General features: G+C 36.8%; 1 protein-coding gene across 1 annotated transcript in view; it reads right to left on the bottom strand.

Annotated features, from left to right (window-relative positions):
* The window catches only part of TBCD (tubulin folding cofactor D), a 497,899-nt gene that overhangs the window by 153,250 nt on the left and 327,890 nt on the right, over positions 1-16,759 (bottom strand). The window contains exons 25-27 of the mRNA XM_036767571.1: positions 14,121-14,183; positions 7,086-7,162; positions 3,106-3,187 (exon numbers count right to left, since the gene is read on the bottom strand). Of these exons, the coding sequence (XP_036623466.1) occupies positions 3,106-3,187; positions 7,086-7,162; positions 14,121-14,183 (222 nt within the window). The remainder of the gene's footprint in view (positions 1-3,105; positions 3,188-7,085; positions 7,163-14,120; positions 14,184-16,759) is intronic.

Raw genomic sequence — 16,759 nt, 5'->3', positions numbered from 1 at the left:
CTACGGTTTCTCCTTGGATTTTTGAATCATCACTCAGTCTGATGCTCTCCATCAATCTTCACTGGAGCTGACAGAGTTAGCCTGTACTGCTTCCTCTTACTCCTTCATCTTTGCCAGCATTGAGAGACGTTGTCAACTAAGAAATGGCAAAGTTTGGCAACTATTTGGATACTTGTGGGCTGAATGAAAGTGAGGAGTCAAAAATGAAATAAAGTCTATAAATCTTCTTGACTAAAAGGATAGCAGAGACCTCAAAGGAAGAAAGGAGATTCTGCAGAAAGGTGGGTTTTGAAAGGAAAAGTGACAAATAATCTGTAATGTAGACTCTAAACTATCTGTCTGTTCATGCTGTGTGACTCAAAGACTTGTGTCTTACCCAAAAGGCAGCAAGAAAGTCTTTACTCATGGATCACTGTTTCAGAGTATAGAGCTCATTCTCTGAGGAGTACCTCCCAGAGACACTAGTTGAACTAGGTGGGTGAGTATGCTAATAAACTGAGAAGAATTTGCCCAATGCCACCTGTGAAGCTACAGCTATGAGTGATTTGGATATAGTTAGATCATAACAGCCCTAAGGAACTTGATGTAAAGTACAGGAAGAGGGAGGCTGCCTGCTTGCTTGTCAGAGGAAGGAATGAAATGGGGAATATTGGGTGATACTGGGTAAAGGATAGGTGTGGTTGTATTACAGATAAATCCAAGATCTGATTATCTCCTGAAGAGGTTAGATTTAAGCCTTTCTTGCCACCCTCCAATTTGTTGAGAACATGACTATTTGGGGTCATACTCTGGCCCCTTAGGGGCTAGCACTTTAGAGACCACCGGTCAAACCCATTCATGCAAAAATTTAAGCACATTACTGCTTTGTACTATTTAATTTTCAATGAAGGTGGCAAATCTTCCCCAATATAAGTGAGGGTAAACTCCTGAAGGAGATACTTAATATTTTGTAATTGCTTGCCCTGTAGTTTTAGATTTTCAAGACTTGACTCCCATTATATCATAAAATACTTGAGGATAGTTATTCAGTTTTATGTTTTTTGCATCCCCTTTACAACACAAAAAAATGTTTTGCATATGGTAAATTCTCAAGAAAAAGTTGACTGATGTGCCTTGTTTACTTGTCTAAAAATCGTGTATTTTCTCATCATTCTCACGCATGTTCATGCCAGAGAAATGACCAGACAAGTGGTTTTCCAACTAAATGACAAAAGCTGCCCAACTTCAAGTCTTCTTCCAACGTTTCCCTAATTCCACCATCAAAACCTTACCCAGGTGGCAGCTAGGTGGCGCAGTGAGTACAGTACTGGTCCTGGAGTCAGGAGCACCTGAGTTCAAATCCAGTCTTGGACATCTGACACACTTACTGGCTGTATGACCTTGAGCAAGTCACTTAACCCCAACTGCCCTGCCTTCCCCCCTCAAAAACAAAAAAATAAAAAACCGTTACCCAACCTTTCCCAAATTCTGTGAAAAAATCACCCTAAACACTTTCAAACCACAAAGACAGGAAGCACAAAAAGTTGATAAGAGGTAAAAATATATAGGGGTGTAACTACCAACTACTCTTGATATTGGCCTTGAAAAGGTTACTTCTTACTCTAAACCATGAAAACCCATCGAAACTCTTCTATCCAGAAAAGACACTAGACTTAAAGTCAGATGACTGTGTTGGAGTCCCAAGTCCGCTACCTAGTAGCAATCCAAGTCACGACTCTGGACTTTTGTTTCCCGGTATGAAGTAATGCTTAAACTACTTATGTCAGAGACAAGGTAGAATAGTGAAATCAGAGAATCAGAAGTAAAATTCCACTTCTGAAACATATTGCCTGTATGACTTTAGGTAAGTCATTTTTCATCTCTGGCCTTTAGTTTCCTCATGAGTAAAAACAAGAGGGGGGAACTAGGTTACTTTTAAAGTGTCACTCAGCTCTAAATTTATGAACCTATAATGAAAGTATTTGTGAGGAATATGCTTCATAAGCTGAAAAGTTTACACGAATGTGACATTACTATTGTAAAAACATACTTCCCTATCAAATTGAGACCTAACTAAAACACACATTAGAAAAAATGAAGCCACAAAATCTCCCCCTGACTTTCTCCCTTTTGAGTTCCGTACCATAGGACATTCTATTAGAAAATGGTACTTCTTGCTCATATACAATATTATATTCCTCATGCACTGACTTTCCTAGAAAAAAAATAGACATCTCTGTGCTTTAAATTATTTCAAATTCAAAACTGCGGTTCTTAAAGAATTAACTTGTGTTAGCAGTTTATTCATTGACAATAACTGACATTGACAAGTAATTGCCTTATGGTATATGTAAAAGGAACTCCATTCAAGAGCAGACACTAATGCGGTGGTTCTTAACCTTTTTTTCATGGTATGGAATCCATTGTAACTTTGGTGAAATCTGTGGATCCCTTCACACAATAATGTTTTTAAATGCACAAAATAAAATATATGACTACAAAGAAACCAGTTATATTCATAATAACAATATCTAACATTTATACAGTGCTTATTCTGTGCCAGGCGTCATGCTAAGTGCTGTACAATTTTCACGGCATTCAGTCCTCACATGATCCTGGGTAGGTGCTATTACTGTCTCCATTTTACGGATGAGGAAACTGAGGCAAACAGAGGTTAAGTGACTTGCCCAGGGTGATGCAACTGGTGAATGTCTGAGGCCTGACATCAGACCTGGTGCTTGATCCCCTATGCTACCTGGCATCAAATAAAGACGTCATTCATTTCCCACTCAAATTCTCAGGCTCCCTAAAGTCTATCTGAAGACCCCTTGCTCTGTCTACCTCAGATTAAGAACCCCTGCTATTAAGGGTATTGTCCTATCTCTTGAATCCCTCCAGGGCGATATTTCGCATAGAACAAAAAGCTTGTGTACATTAATTATTATATATGTTTTCTAGTGGCTAAGTAAACCTTAAAATTATACACAACTAGGTTAAGCTTATAATTATACTAATCCACAGTGGTGGTGTTTAAAGGCCTCTTTTTCCATTTTCTATCAGTACACTCAACAGGGATAATTAATGGTATAAATTAAAGAAAACAGACAAGACCTATGAATCACCTACCCTGTAGAACAGGATCAGCTTCTCCTTGGCGATTCAGGTAGTATTCATTGCACAATGTTGCCAGGGCTGAGACAGCAGCTTCCTAAAATAAAGTCAAACCTGGGAGGTTATAAAAAGCTTCTAATGCAATAATAAGACTTGAAGAGACAACTAAAGAAAAAACCGTACTATTAATGACTATAAGCATAGTGATTCTATATTTTTAATCAATAAAAATGGAAACAAGGTGATGTCATTACTTTCTAAGACACACACACACACACACACACACACACACACACACACACATACATATACATATTTTTATGTTTCAATCTTGTACTATAAAAGATTTTCTTTGGAGTTAATCAGTTCAAAAATAAAGCAGATAAACTGGTTCTCCATCAGGGTCAATGTCCTCAAAACACTAAAGGCATTCTAAACAATAGATTTTTCTTTCTATCCAGTGATATAAAATAGGAAAAAAATACCATCATCACAAGCAGAAATTAACCCAAAACTAGCTCAGTTTTATCAACGAACTTCAACAGAAAAGACATTCAAATGGAAAGATCACAACTCAATTTCAGTAATGTCAAATTAGTATGACAAGTGATGTCTAAACTGTCAAGAGTTATGAGAAAACAGTAAAGAAAATACTGCAACAGTAGAGAAAATATTGCAAAAGGAGAGAAAACATGTTTTGAAGAAAAAAAGTTCTTCAGAAAAATCCTGCATAGACTACAGATTTATAGCTAGAAAGAGTATAGAGAACATTTAGCTTGACGCACTTTACTTTTTAAAAGTTTATTTTTCAATTAACACACATTTATTTTCTTCTCCCAATTTCCTCATCCCTAATGTGAAAGAAAAAAAATCTAAAAAGAAACAACACCTTGTACAATCCAGATTTCCAGTAAAACCTTGTATTTGCTTAAGATTCTCCTAAATGGTGAAAAGAATGATGATTCAATAGAGGGGTGGAGTAGATGCAATCACTTTTGAAAGGAGAGACATTCTTCATTCTTGCTAGAAGATAAGATACATAAGCTTCTAGATTCCCTTCAAGGGGAGACCCACAGAGGGGGAAAAAGGTTTTCTAAAGGTAGATATGCAGGGGTAAGCTGGCTCCACATTTCTTTGATTTTTACCTTGCCTGCCCAGAGACTTAGGTGAATTTCTCTTTTGATGAGATTGTGATCTCTCTTTTGGTTGAGCAGAGATATCTCTGCTCTAAGTGCAGGGCTATTTGCTTAGGGTATTTTCTGTTATATTCTAATTTGAAGAACTTCTCTGATTTCTGTTTGTTATTTGGATAGATAAATGGTTTTGCATCGCCCTTTGTCATGATCTTTGATGTAAATAGCTTTTCATTGGCAAGAGTCAAACCTGTGGGTATAAACTTTGGGTTTTACCTTTATTATTTGGGTTATACCTATACATCACTCTTTTAAGTGATAGCAATCAGGAAAGTGAGGCAGGTAGGTGGCTCAATAGATAAAGCGCTGGGCCTGGAATCAGGAAGACCTGAGTTCAAATCTGGTCCCAGATACTCAATAGCTGTGTGGACCTGGGCAAGTTACTTAACCTCTGTTTGCCTTAATCCACTAGAAAGGAAATGCTAAACCATTCTAGTATCTTTGCCAAGAAAACGCTGTAACATCACTGTTGTCCATAAAGACCAGACACAACTGAACAACTGAATAATAACAACGGTCAGGAAAATAGCTTGAACCTAGAACAGCAATATTTAGAAGGGTAGACAGATATAATATGAGCCCAGTATCCCTCCCTCTGAGAGAAGAGAGCAGCCAGACTCAACACAGCTTCTATCACTCCCCTATGGGCCAGGAAAAAAAAAAGTCTTGTACAGGTGTCAGTAAGATGGCAGAAATCTATTGATGCTTCCCTGTAATTTATGTTTAGACAATTCATGTGAACATACACATCTGAAAATGGGCAACACACATTATAGTTGTAATAAATACGCATTTTGAAGCAAAAGAAATTCCTACATTATCCTCGTCCAAAAATGTATGACTCATTTTGTAACTTGAATCTGTCAGTCACTGTAAAGAGGTGAGTAGCACAGATCATCATCAGTCTTCTGGAATCCTGCCAACCCACTTTAAAATGATTCATTTTATAAATGAAGACAGTGAAACCCCAAAAGGCAAAATGTGTTAGCTAATGGCTCAGTGAAGAGGTGAGATGTGAACCTAGGTCCTTTGACTTTAAAATGCCAGTTCTCTTTCTACTCAGGTGGATGTGCAAAGACTGGCTCTATTTGATATGTCATTCTCAAGAAGTGAATTCAGTGAACATTTATTAAGTGCCCACAAATCACTTGTTAGGTGCAGGCGATACAAAGACAAAAATGAAAAAAGTCCTCTGTTCTTAAGGAACTTACATTTCTTGGATGAATATAACATGTACAGCGTACAGATCAGTAAAATAAAAATTAATTTGAAGTAGGAGAAAACACTAACTAGATGAATCCTTGAGTAGAAGATAGCAATGGAGCCATTTTCTGAAGGACGCTAAGCATTCTACATGGCTAAAGTAAGGAGGGAACACATTCCAGACACGGGAGAAAATCTGTGCAAAGTAATGGAGGCAGAAAACAGAATTTTGCATACATTAAATAGGTAGGGGGCCAGTATGAGTAGAAACAAGCATGGATAAAGTCAACCTAACAAGCATTTATTAAGTATCTATGTGCCAGTCATTGGTTTGTAACATAATTTTTAAATGGTAAATAATTCTATTAAAATAGAATTTGAAAAAAAACACTATTTATAAAGTACACAGGAAGATATAACATTAAAAATGAGATAACTAAGAACAAACAGGCAGGATGGAAATTGTGAGTTTGGAAAGAGCCTAAAGTAACTTAGAGACCAAGTCCCATTCATGTTTGAAGAGTCAAAAGTCTTATTTCATTAAAAAAAAAAATCTAAACTGATAGTAAAAATATTATGGTAACCAATGGCCCCTTTGAGCAGCAAAGATGATAGATATCTCACAATTCCAAAGCCTAAGGTAACACAATACTGATATAACATAACACTAATACAGTCAGGGTACTTTCCCACTACCTTCATTACTTCAAGTTGTACTACGCACGTAAAAAACTTCATTCAACTACAAATGAGAGGTCTAATCTCAAAATACTTATATAGAAGCACAGAAGTGAAAGTATAGGAAAAAGAAAGATAACGTTATTGAATGCTGGAAGACAACTTAAGTTTTTATCACTCCTAATCTATATTATGGTTGGCACAGTTCTTTAAGATCCCTTCTGAATCAACTAGTCTATATATAAAAATCTATGAGTTTCTGGCACCATGCCAGAAAACTATAAAAGTCATTTGTATTTGCAAACAAGGAAAGAAACTAATAAAATACGAAAAACAAGTATTTGCAAGAAGAACAAAAAGTAAAGAACACAGGTATCACTGTCGTTGATAGCAATACCAGAGTTCTACCAATCAAGGTAGAATATACTATACAAAATTATAACATTATGATGTTAGTAAAATTATAAGAGGAAAGTAAGCATAGCACATAGATAGAAGGCTGGTATTGGAATGAAGACAAAATTAATTCAAGCTTTGCCGGTTTGTGTGATCTTGGGCAAGTCACTCAATCTCCCTAGATATTATGTACCATGGAATGTGGTAAGTACTTTACAAATATTATCTCATTTGATCTTCATAACAACTCTTCAAAGTAGGTGCTATTACTATCCCCATTTTACAATAGAGGAAACTAAGGCAGACAGAGATTGTCCAGGGTCACACAATTAGGAAGTACATAAACCTGGATTTGAACTCAGGTCTTCCAGACTCCAGGCCACTATGTGGATAGTGCTCTATCCACAGTGCCAGATAACTGCCTCTATAAACACTTAGCACTTTCATATGATAAGAGAAAAAAAAACAGAAAATAATCACTGGCATGATCTTATTAAAAGTCAAAGAGTGCGAAGATAATTGTACCTTAATATGCTGTCTTGAAGAGCTTGAGATAAGGTGGAGACTTTTTAAACTATCATTTATTAACCACTGCCAGCTACCTGTTAAAAAAGAGCAAAGAATTATTTTATCTAATAAAGTAGCAAAGGCAATACCTGCAGTAAAAAAAAACACAACCAAACAAACAAAAAAATTGATTTTCTAATACTTTTTATACCATATTGGTTTTCCTGGTGTATCAGTTCTTTCAGAAAAAAAGAGTTCAGGAGAAAAAGTAGATTTACATAGATGAAGGGATGGGGATCCTGCAGCCTTGAGCCCACATGTGGCCCTCTAGGTCCTCAAGTATGGCCCTTTGACAGAATCCAAACTTCACAGAAAAAATCACTTTAGTAAAAGGATTTGTTCTGTAAAATCTGGACCCCGTGAAAAGGCTTCACCCAAAGACCTAAAAGGCCACATGTGGCCTTGAGGCCCACAGGTTCCCCACCCCTGAACAGAGGCAAGTACCCTTGGATAACTCTACAGAGTCCCTTGAACAAAGGCTTAGCTTAACAGATAAGGAAGTATGTCCTAATATGTACAAAAATATAATTTTTAAAAGGTAAAATGCTTTTGGAAATGTATTATCATAGAAATGATGATAAAATCTGACCATATTAAAAATGTTTTGTGCTAAAAAAAAATCTAGAGACATCTATCGATGTCCCTCCCCATTTTGTGTCAAGTTGTGACTCCTTTTAGTTAAAAAGATATAAAAATTATTTCTCTCAAAAAAATTTGAATTAATAAGTCCTTATTTTCTCACCCTTCTACCCCATTTAAACAATGACCAAAAAAAAAAAAAAAGGAAAGGAAAATCCTCATAATAAGTATGCATAATTAAGCCAAGTATATTTTTACAATGCCCTATAATGGCCAAGCCCAAAAAATACATTTTATTCTGCATTTTGAATCAATCATCAATCTAACAGAAGGCACATAGCATTGCTCATAATGTGTTCTCTGGAATCCTGGTTGGGCAGTGCGTTCTTCTGACTTTTTAAATACTGTTGTTGTTTTTTAACACTGCTGTTTTCTTTGTACAAATTGTTCTCCTGGTTCTGCTCACTTTGCAGCAGGTTTCTGTAAAATCATCCTTTTTGCCATTTTGTATGACACAGAAATATCCCATTACATTCATATGCCACAATTGATGAGCACTCTCTTTGTTCCCAATTCTTTGCTCCAACAAAAACAGCTGCAATAAATATTTTTTGTATATAAGAGTTCTTTTGCTTTCTTTTTGATCTCTGTAAGGTATATGCTTAGTACTGTCATTGGGCCAAAGGGTAGCATAATCAAGGCAGCTAGGTGGCACAGTAGATAGAGTGCTAGGCCTGGAGTTGGAAAAACCTGAGTTCAAATTGGGCCTTGGAGACTTACTAGCTGTGCTATCCTCAGCAAGTCATTTAACCTATTTGCCTCGGTTTCCTTAACTATAAAATGGGGATAATGATAGTACAACCCCACAGGGTTTAGCACATACAAATTCCTTCTCTCCCTTTCCACAGCATAGGGACTTTCAGCTCACAGTGTCAAGATTTCTTTTCATAATGGCTCACCAATTTCACAACTCTAACATCAGTAAATTCAGTGTGTCTGTTTTCCTATAATGCATTTGTCATTGTCTCCTTTGTCAATCAGATGAGTTTGAGATGGAAACTCAAGACCTATTTTACTTAGCATTTCCCTAATTCTTAGTGATTTGGACATTTTTTTCATACGGTGGTTTCTTCCATTAAATATTGACTATTCAAATTCTTGGACTTTCTATTGGAATATGGTTCTGTTTTTAAGAATCTAAATCAATTTCTTTTGTATCTTAGAAATGAGATTGCAATGAGAAAAATTTGTTTCAAAGACTTTTTTCCTCCAACTACACAAAAATTTTTGAATTTTATATACAGCAGAACCTCAGTTTACAAGTAACCTAGTTTATATATGCTTCGCTAGATGAGGAAAAATTTTTCACAAAATTTGTCTTGCAAGACGAGCAAAAATTCACAGTACAAACATCATGTTTAGACTTGAAAGGCTTGTGAATGGATGATGCTCAACTGGGGCAATGGCTTTTTTTTGCTTTCATATGTCAAACAAAGGAACCTCAGGTTGGTAAATCACCTAATTGGCCTCATTCGGCGTTGACTCTTTGTGCAGGCAGCAGTGTTCGCTCTATGATATGGCGAAGCAGCAAACTCAGATACTAAGGCAACGGAGGCCTTCGTCAGTGAATTCGAAAAGCTGGTGATTTCCGAGAATTATGTGCTGCAGCAAGTTCTTAACTGCGATGAGATGGGTCTTTTTTGAAAAAAGATGCCTAAGAGAATGTACATTACAGCAGAAGAGACTGTAACACCTGGGCACAAGCCCATGAAACACCATCTAACCCTCTTGTTCTGTGCTAATGCAAGTGGGGACTAAAAAGTCATGCCCCTTCTTGTGTATCATTCCAAGAATCCCCAAGCACTCAAGAAGAGTAAGGTGCAGAAGAGCCAGTTTAATGTTATGTGGAGGTCCAATAGCAAGGCATGGGTCATTCAGATCTTATTTGTGGAATGGATCAACACAGTCTTCGGTCCTGTAGTGAAGAAATATCTTCAAGAAAATAGTCTGCCACTCAAAGTCTTCCTGGTTATAGACAATGCTCTTGCCCATCCTCCCGGCCTTGAAGATGGATCTACTGGAGGAATTCAAGTTCATTAAGGTCAAGTTCCTTCCTCCCAACACCACTCCACGACTCCAGCCCATGGATCAACAGGTCATCTTGAACTTTAAGAAGTTTTATACAAAACCTTTATTTCAGCGATGCTTCCAGGTGACTGAAGGCACTAACCTTACCCTCTGAGAGTTTTGGAAGGACCATTTCAACATCATTGCCTGCCTCAAGATCATCAACAAAGCCTGGGATCGTCACCAAGAGAATGCTCAATTCTGCTTTGCAAAAACTGGCCCAACTGCATTCTTGAATGTGACTTTGAGGGGTTCGTTCCCAAAAAGAAACCAGTTGTCAGTGAAATTATGTCTTTGGGCAAGACATTGGGACTGGAGGTGGATGCTGAAGACATTCAAGACCTGGTGGAAGAACATAGCCAGGAGCTGATGATGGATGAACTGATGGATCTGCATGAGGAACAACAGCGAGAGGTTGCCAAGGATATCTCATCTGAGGAGGAGGTTGAAAGGTCAGAAGAATCCCTCACATCAAGTGAGATTAGGGAGGTTTATCAGATGTGGGAAAAGGAGCAAAATTTTGTTGAAAAACATCATCCAAATAAGGCTGTAGCGATGAGAGCCACAAATATTTTTTAACAATAATGCAATGTCATTTCCGTGACACTGAAAAAATGTCTGAAACAAGTGTTGTTAGATAGATTCCTAGTCAGAAGCAAACATGGAGGAAAAAAAAATCAATGGGTCCAAACATGAAAGTGATTCTAAAAAACAAAAAATAAGTGAAGGCAGTAGTGTTAGTCTTACTTTTAGTGAAAGTAGCATAAGACAGAACACTCCTGATGTTGAAATCCTTGATGTTCTCATGGAAAGAGATTCTCCTTCCAAGCAATGACCCTTTCTCCTCTTCCTTCACGCTTCCCTCATGCCAGTCACGACTCCTCTCAAAGGTAATGTGCAGGTTAATTTGTTTTATTTTTAGTTTATATTGTCCACTAATCATTGCTATTGTATTTCAGGTGCATTAGGGACAAAAAAGTTACTTAAAATTATAAATAGTGATTTTTATATGAATATTTTTGGGGATGGGGTACTGATCTTCTGACTTTACATTATTTCCTATGGGAAAATTCACTTTGCAACACAAACGAATCGCATGACAAACAGAATCTCAGAACAAATTAAATTCATAAACCGAGGTTCTACTGTAATCAAAATTGACCATTTTTCTCTTCTGTGATCTGGTCTCTCCTTTGTTTGGTCATCAACTCCTGTCCTATCCATAGATGCAAAAATGAACTTTCTCTGTACTCTTCCAGTATGTTTCATGTTAGGAGTTCTTATATCTAAGTAATGTCTTCTTTTGGAGTTAATCTTGGTATATGATGTAAAGTATTGGTTTATATCTAATTTCTTCCACATTGTTTTTCTGTTTCCTAGCACTCCCAATATCCAAACTGTTGCCAAGGCCTGTCAACTTAACTTCTGTAACATCTCTCAAATATGCCCTTTCCCTCCTCTGACACTGTCACCACTCTAGTGCAGGCCCTCATCACCTCACATCTGGATAGTTGTAATAGCCTGCTGGTGGGTGAGCCTACCTCAAGTTTCTCTCCGCTCCAATCAATACTCCATTTAGCTACCAAAGTGATTTTTCCTGAAGTGCTGGTCTGGTCATGCCTCCCCCATTCAATAAACTCCAGGGCTTTCCTACTGCCTCCAGGATCAAGTACAAAATGCTCTATTTGGCACTCAAAGCCCTTCATAACCTAGTCGCGTCCTATCTTTCCAGTCTTCTTACACCTTACTCCCCCCAGATATTCTAGAATCCTGTGACGCTGGCCTCCAGGCTCCTCCACAAATAAGACACTCTATTTCTCAGTTCTGGACATTTACTCTGGCTGTTCTCCATTCCTGGAATGTTCTCTCTCCTCTGCTCCAGCTACTGACCTTCCTGACTTCCTTTAAGTCCCAACTAAAATCTCACCTTAAACAGGAAGCCTTCCCCAACCTCTCTTAATTCCAGTGCCTTCCCTCCATTATTTATCTTCTATTTATCCTACATATAAATTAATCATATATGTGTGTATGTATGTGTGTATGATTGCGTATTGTCTCCCCAATTAGACTGTAACCTCTCTTAGGGCAAGGGCTGTCCTTTGCCTCTTTTTGTATCCCCTAGTACAGAGCTTAGCACATAGTAACACCTAATTAATGTTTATTAATTAATTAATTAATTTATTAATTAATTTAAGGTTTGCTTCTGTATGTTATGCACCTAATCTGTTACACTGACCAACCTCCTTGTCATTATTTAGATGATTATTACCACATAGTATAGTTTGGAATCTCATACTGTTAGGTCCCTTTCTTTCCCATTTTTTTTCTTTTATTTCTCTTGTTCAGAATAGTAACAATTCTCTTAAACACTACTTTAGCTGGACCCCTGAAGTTTTGATATGTTGCTTCATTACTGTAATTTTCTTTGATAAACTCTTTAAAATTTTTCTAATTTGTTATTTGACCCACCAGTTATTTAGGATTATTTAGTCTTCAATTCATTTTTAATTCTTTTGTCACTAGCCATTTATTAACTACTCTGATGCAATGATCAGTAAATTATGTTTTTGTATTTTTACTGTTCTGAATTTTAGATGAGGATTTTCTGCCCCAATACACAGACAATTTTTATAAAGATGCCATGTAAGCTGAGGGGGTATGCAAATTCCTTTCTATTTTCATTCAGTGATCACCAGAAATCTATCATCTCTAATTTTTCTAAAGTTCTATTCAGGTCCTTCACTTCATTCTTGTTTATCTCTGGGTCAGATTTGTCTAATTTGAAAAATGGTACAAGGAAGTTCCTTATTATTAAAATTTCATTATCTATGTCTCCCTCTAATTCACTTAACTTCTTTTTAGGTATTTAGATGCTATGCTATTGTGTGCATATATAGCATGTAACAGTATTGATTTTTTTAAATATGTAATTTTCCCCTTTATCCCTTTTTATCATATCTCAATTTTCTCTGAAATCATGATTGTCACCTCTACTTTCAAAAAAATTCAATAGAAGTATAGTAGATTCCACTATAGCTTTTCATTTTAACATGTGAGTCTTTGTTTTAAGAATGTGATTATAACTTATTGTTAATTTCCTTTTTGTAATCCATTCTACTAGCTTATTCTATTTTATGGATGAATTCATCTGATTTGTGTTCACGGCTATAACTGTTAACTGAATACTTCTGTACATCCTTTGTGTTTCCCTACATGCTCTTTTTTCTTTTTCTTTTTTGCCTATACCTGTCTTTCTAATAAGGAGAGGAAGGTGGTAATGAAAAATAAATTGTGCAATCTATTTCCTCTTTCTTGCCTTTATTTCAGGGACTTTGCAGTCTTTCTGGTAGACCCATTTTTTTTCTTTGAGGCTCTGCTTCTATTTTTTGTTGAGTTACTTTCTGCTTCTGGGTTTATTCCTTGAGCATCTCTCAGTACAAGGTATTTCTTCACTGTATTTGCTCATATCATCAACCTATGCCTGAGCTGAGGACGTGCAACTGTGTCATAATCTCCATGGGTACTTCTGGACAGTATATGCAGATCATTCTTTCTTGTGATTACAGTGGTTAAAACTAGGCCCCATCTTCTCTAGGAATTGTTTGGCCTGGTCTCCTGCTGTGGTTCAGGCCCAGGTTATCTGGATGCAACTTTATGCTGGGGCTGTACAGATACTGCTTGGGGCCTTTCTTCTGCTATAACTGGAGCTGTGAGGCTACCCTGGGACTAAAGCCTTTCTCCTGATGCTCTGGGATTCTTGTACCACCTTAGCACTGGGCTTTATTGAGGGTCTTTCTTTCCATTGCTTCAAGATCCAGCTTGGATCTGTTCTGGTCTTCTTCCTCCAACAAGACACCAGGGCTGCCCGGTCTGTGACATCATGTTGCTTCCCACTTCACCATGCCTTCCATCTACTCTGGCTTGTATCTATTCAGAGCTTCCACAGGGTTCATAAGATTTTTGCAATATTTTTGTGTACTCTTGGTTCGGGTAAAGTTTATAGCTGATTTCCTTTGGGTTTTCTTTTTCTTTCAATCTGGCACATTTTAGAGATCAAACTGGAGTATTTGTGAAGTATCTGGATTTCTCTAGGGTCTAACATTCTACTATCCCAAAATCCCTCTCGAAATTTTAAAATGGAAAACTCCTATGACCTTGTCCTAACAGCATTTTGGTTACCATGATTTGATAGCAATGGAGAATGAATAGGAGAATAAATAGATAATAAACTAGTAAAATAAATTACAATGATTGGAAGTTGTTAGGTGATAGGAAAAAATTACTTACCGATTATAGGATCACCTTGAAAAGGCACTTTGGAAAGTGACAAATTTTTTATCAAGATGCAAACTAGAAAAAGAAAAAGGAAATAATTTCTTTTACCTTCATGAAAATTCTAAATAAATATTTCAATTTTAGAAATTAATTCTCAATTGCCAACCTAGAACCTAAAAGCTATAGGTCAGTGGTTTCAAATTCTAACAGAAGCTAACCCACACACACACATATATATATATATATATATATATATATATCCCTGTGGACTGCATATTGGCCTAGTTTTAAAATGTGATATTACCTATGTTTTATTGTATTTTTATTGATTTCATTAAATATTTCCCAAGTACATTTTAATCTGGTTCCAAACTTCTACTGGAGGTAGAATCTTCCTAATAAATCAAAAGCATAAATCAATTTCTTCTATATTGTTTTATTACTACAAATTACCCAAAAATCTAAATATGTCTGCTAGGCAAACAAGTCTGAACTCCTTTTTTTTTCTGGGGCTTAAATCATGATTAGAATAAGCTTAAGGGTTAAGCAAAAAGGTGTTATCTTAGACTTAGGCCAGACCCAGAGGAGGTTACAAAAATGCTTCTGAATTTGTGGAGGTACCTCCCTGGTGTACTGGGAACCTGACTTAGTCTAGGGAAATTCGAGATGATATACATAGGTTTTCCGGGCCTATTCGAACCTGAATGTCCCACAGGCTTTAGAGCTTTCCAAAGACTCAGGCTACTTTGAGAGAAGGGGGTTGTTATTCCCTACAGTCATGTTGCAATTGTGGAATGGTATAGAGTAAACAATGTGGCTCTCTACAAATTGATTTATTTAACCCAAAGTTACTTACTAGTGAGCTTAACTATATAAAGGTTTATCACCCTTGCTAGCTATTGTAGTAGGTGGTATTTGTGCTTGGAATTGTTTTAAAATGTTTTCTGTCCCAAAAGGTATTTTTATTTTGTGACCTGCTAAGGTAGGAACTGAGTTTCTGTCAAATAAAGGGTGACTACCATATGCACAGATGGAACCTACCTCTTCAATGGTTCCACATAATTCACATCAGGAAGCAAATAATTAGAAAGTTGCTTTGCCTACAACTGACTGGTGGGTAGGGTGAAGGAAGGGAATTTGTAATACCTATCTAGGACATATTTTCAAATAAAGAAGAGAAGGGAACAATGGAAGGGAACAGGCATTTATTAAGTGCCTATTATCTGCCAAACACTGAGCTAAATGCTTTACAAATATTATCTCTTCTGATTCTTACAACATCACCAGAAGGTAGATGTTATTACGATCCCTATTTTACAATTGAGGAAATGGAGGCAGACAGAGGGTTAAATGACTTGCTGGTGTCACACAGCAACTCAAAATGTCCTGACACCAGGCCCAGTACTCTATTCAGTATACCACCTAGCTGTCAAAAAGCATACTGACTGGTAAATGGGTTTCTCAATTATTCTCTGAAGCAAAGAACTGCCAAAGATAAAAGAAATCATCTTTGGCAGTTTTATACCAGTTGATTAAATCACTGAAGTACTAGAAGATGGAGAGTGAGGCTAAGCCAAGAATGATGGTCATAGGACAGCCCAGTGAAGAACCTAGCTCAAAGGGACTCAAGGTGGTAGTGTTTTATGAAAGCGTGAAAGACTGACTATAGGTGATTGTTCTTAAGATTTTGATAAAAGAAAGCCTCGAATTTGCTGCTGCCTTGGCATTTCACATAGTAAACAGAAGGGATACAGTCTACACAGACATAGAGGGAAGTTCCTTCAGATAAGGGCTGTTTCACTGAATTTCTGCCAAAGACTTGATATTGTTAACTAGTGTGGTTAACCAATATTCTCTCTACAGAACTATATAAAAATCTATTTTGTACCTTTGGGTAGTCTCAGCAAGCAGCAAAAGTTAAAGGAAAAGAAGAAGATAACTTGACATGAAAGGGAAGAATTTAATGTGAATACCTAGAAAAGCTTTGTCTTGAGATCTAGCACAATAATGACTATCTCAATGGTCAAGCTATGAACTGCCCTTTGATGGCACAGTGGGTAAAGGACTGAATCAGAAAAATAGGGCACTGCCTAAGAAGAAGAGTCAGGAGAAGTGGATTTGAATCTGGGTTCTACTACTTAGTACTCGTAAGTTATTATAAATACACTCATTCCACTTTAAGGTTTATAAGAGTACTTTCCTTAGAAGACACTTAAGAAGTTGGCAAGACAAGTATTATTACCCCATTTTGCAGATAAGGAATCAGATTTATTGAGGTTCTTAGAAACACACATCTAGAGCTGGGAAGTATCCCAGAAGTTATGTTACCTCATTTTGTATATGAAGAAATTGCAGTTTGGTGAGATTTCCAGAATCATATAGCTATTAAATATGCAAACTGGAATCTGAACCCAGATCTTTCACGATTTTAAGTTCAGCTTTTTTTTACTATGTGATGTGACTTCTCCCATCCTTAATTTCCACCTCTGTAAAATGAGAGAGCAGGAAGAAATGATCTCTTACCTACATTTCTATGATTAATCCAATTGCAAGACAGAAGTAGAAAGTTAAAAGATCTTTCCCCCACAAAGGCAGTAATACATGAAGGACAGAGATAATGAAAAAACATAATAAAGACTACTTATATTTAT

Source organism: Trichosurus vulpecula, chromosome 7 (assembly GCF_011100635.1).
Source record: "Trichosurus vulpecula isolate mTriVul1 chromosome 7, mTriVul1.pri, whole genome shotgun sequence".
Lineage (NCBI taxonomy): Eukaryota > Metazoa > Chordata > Mammalia > Diprotodontia > Phalangeridae > Trichosurus > Trichosurus vulpecula.
This window is presented reverse-complemented; position numbering and strand designations above follow the sequence as displayed.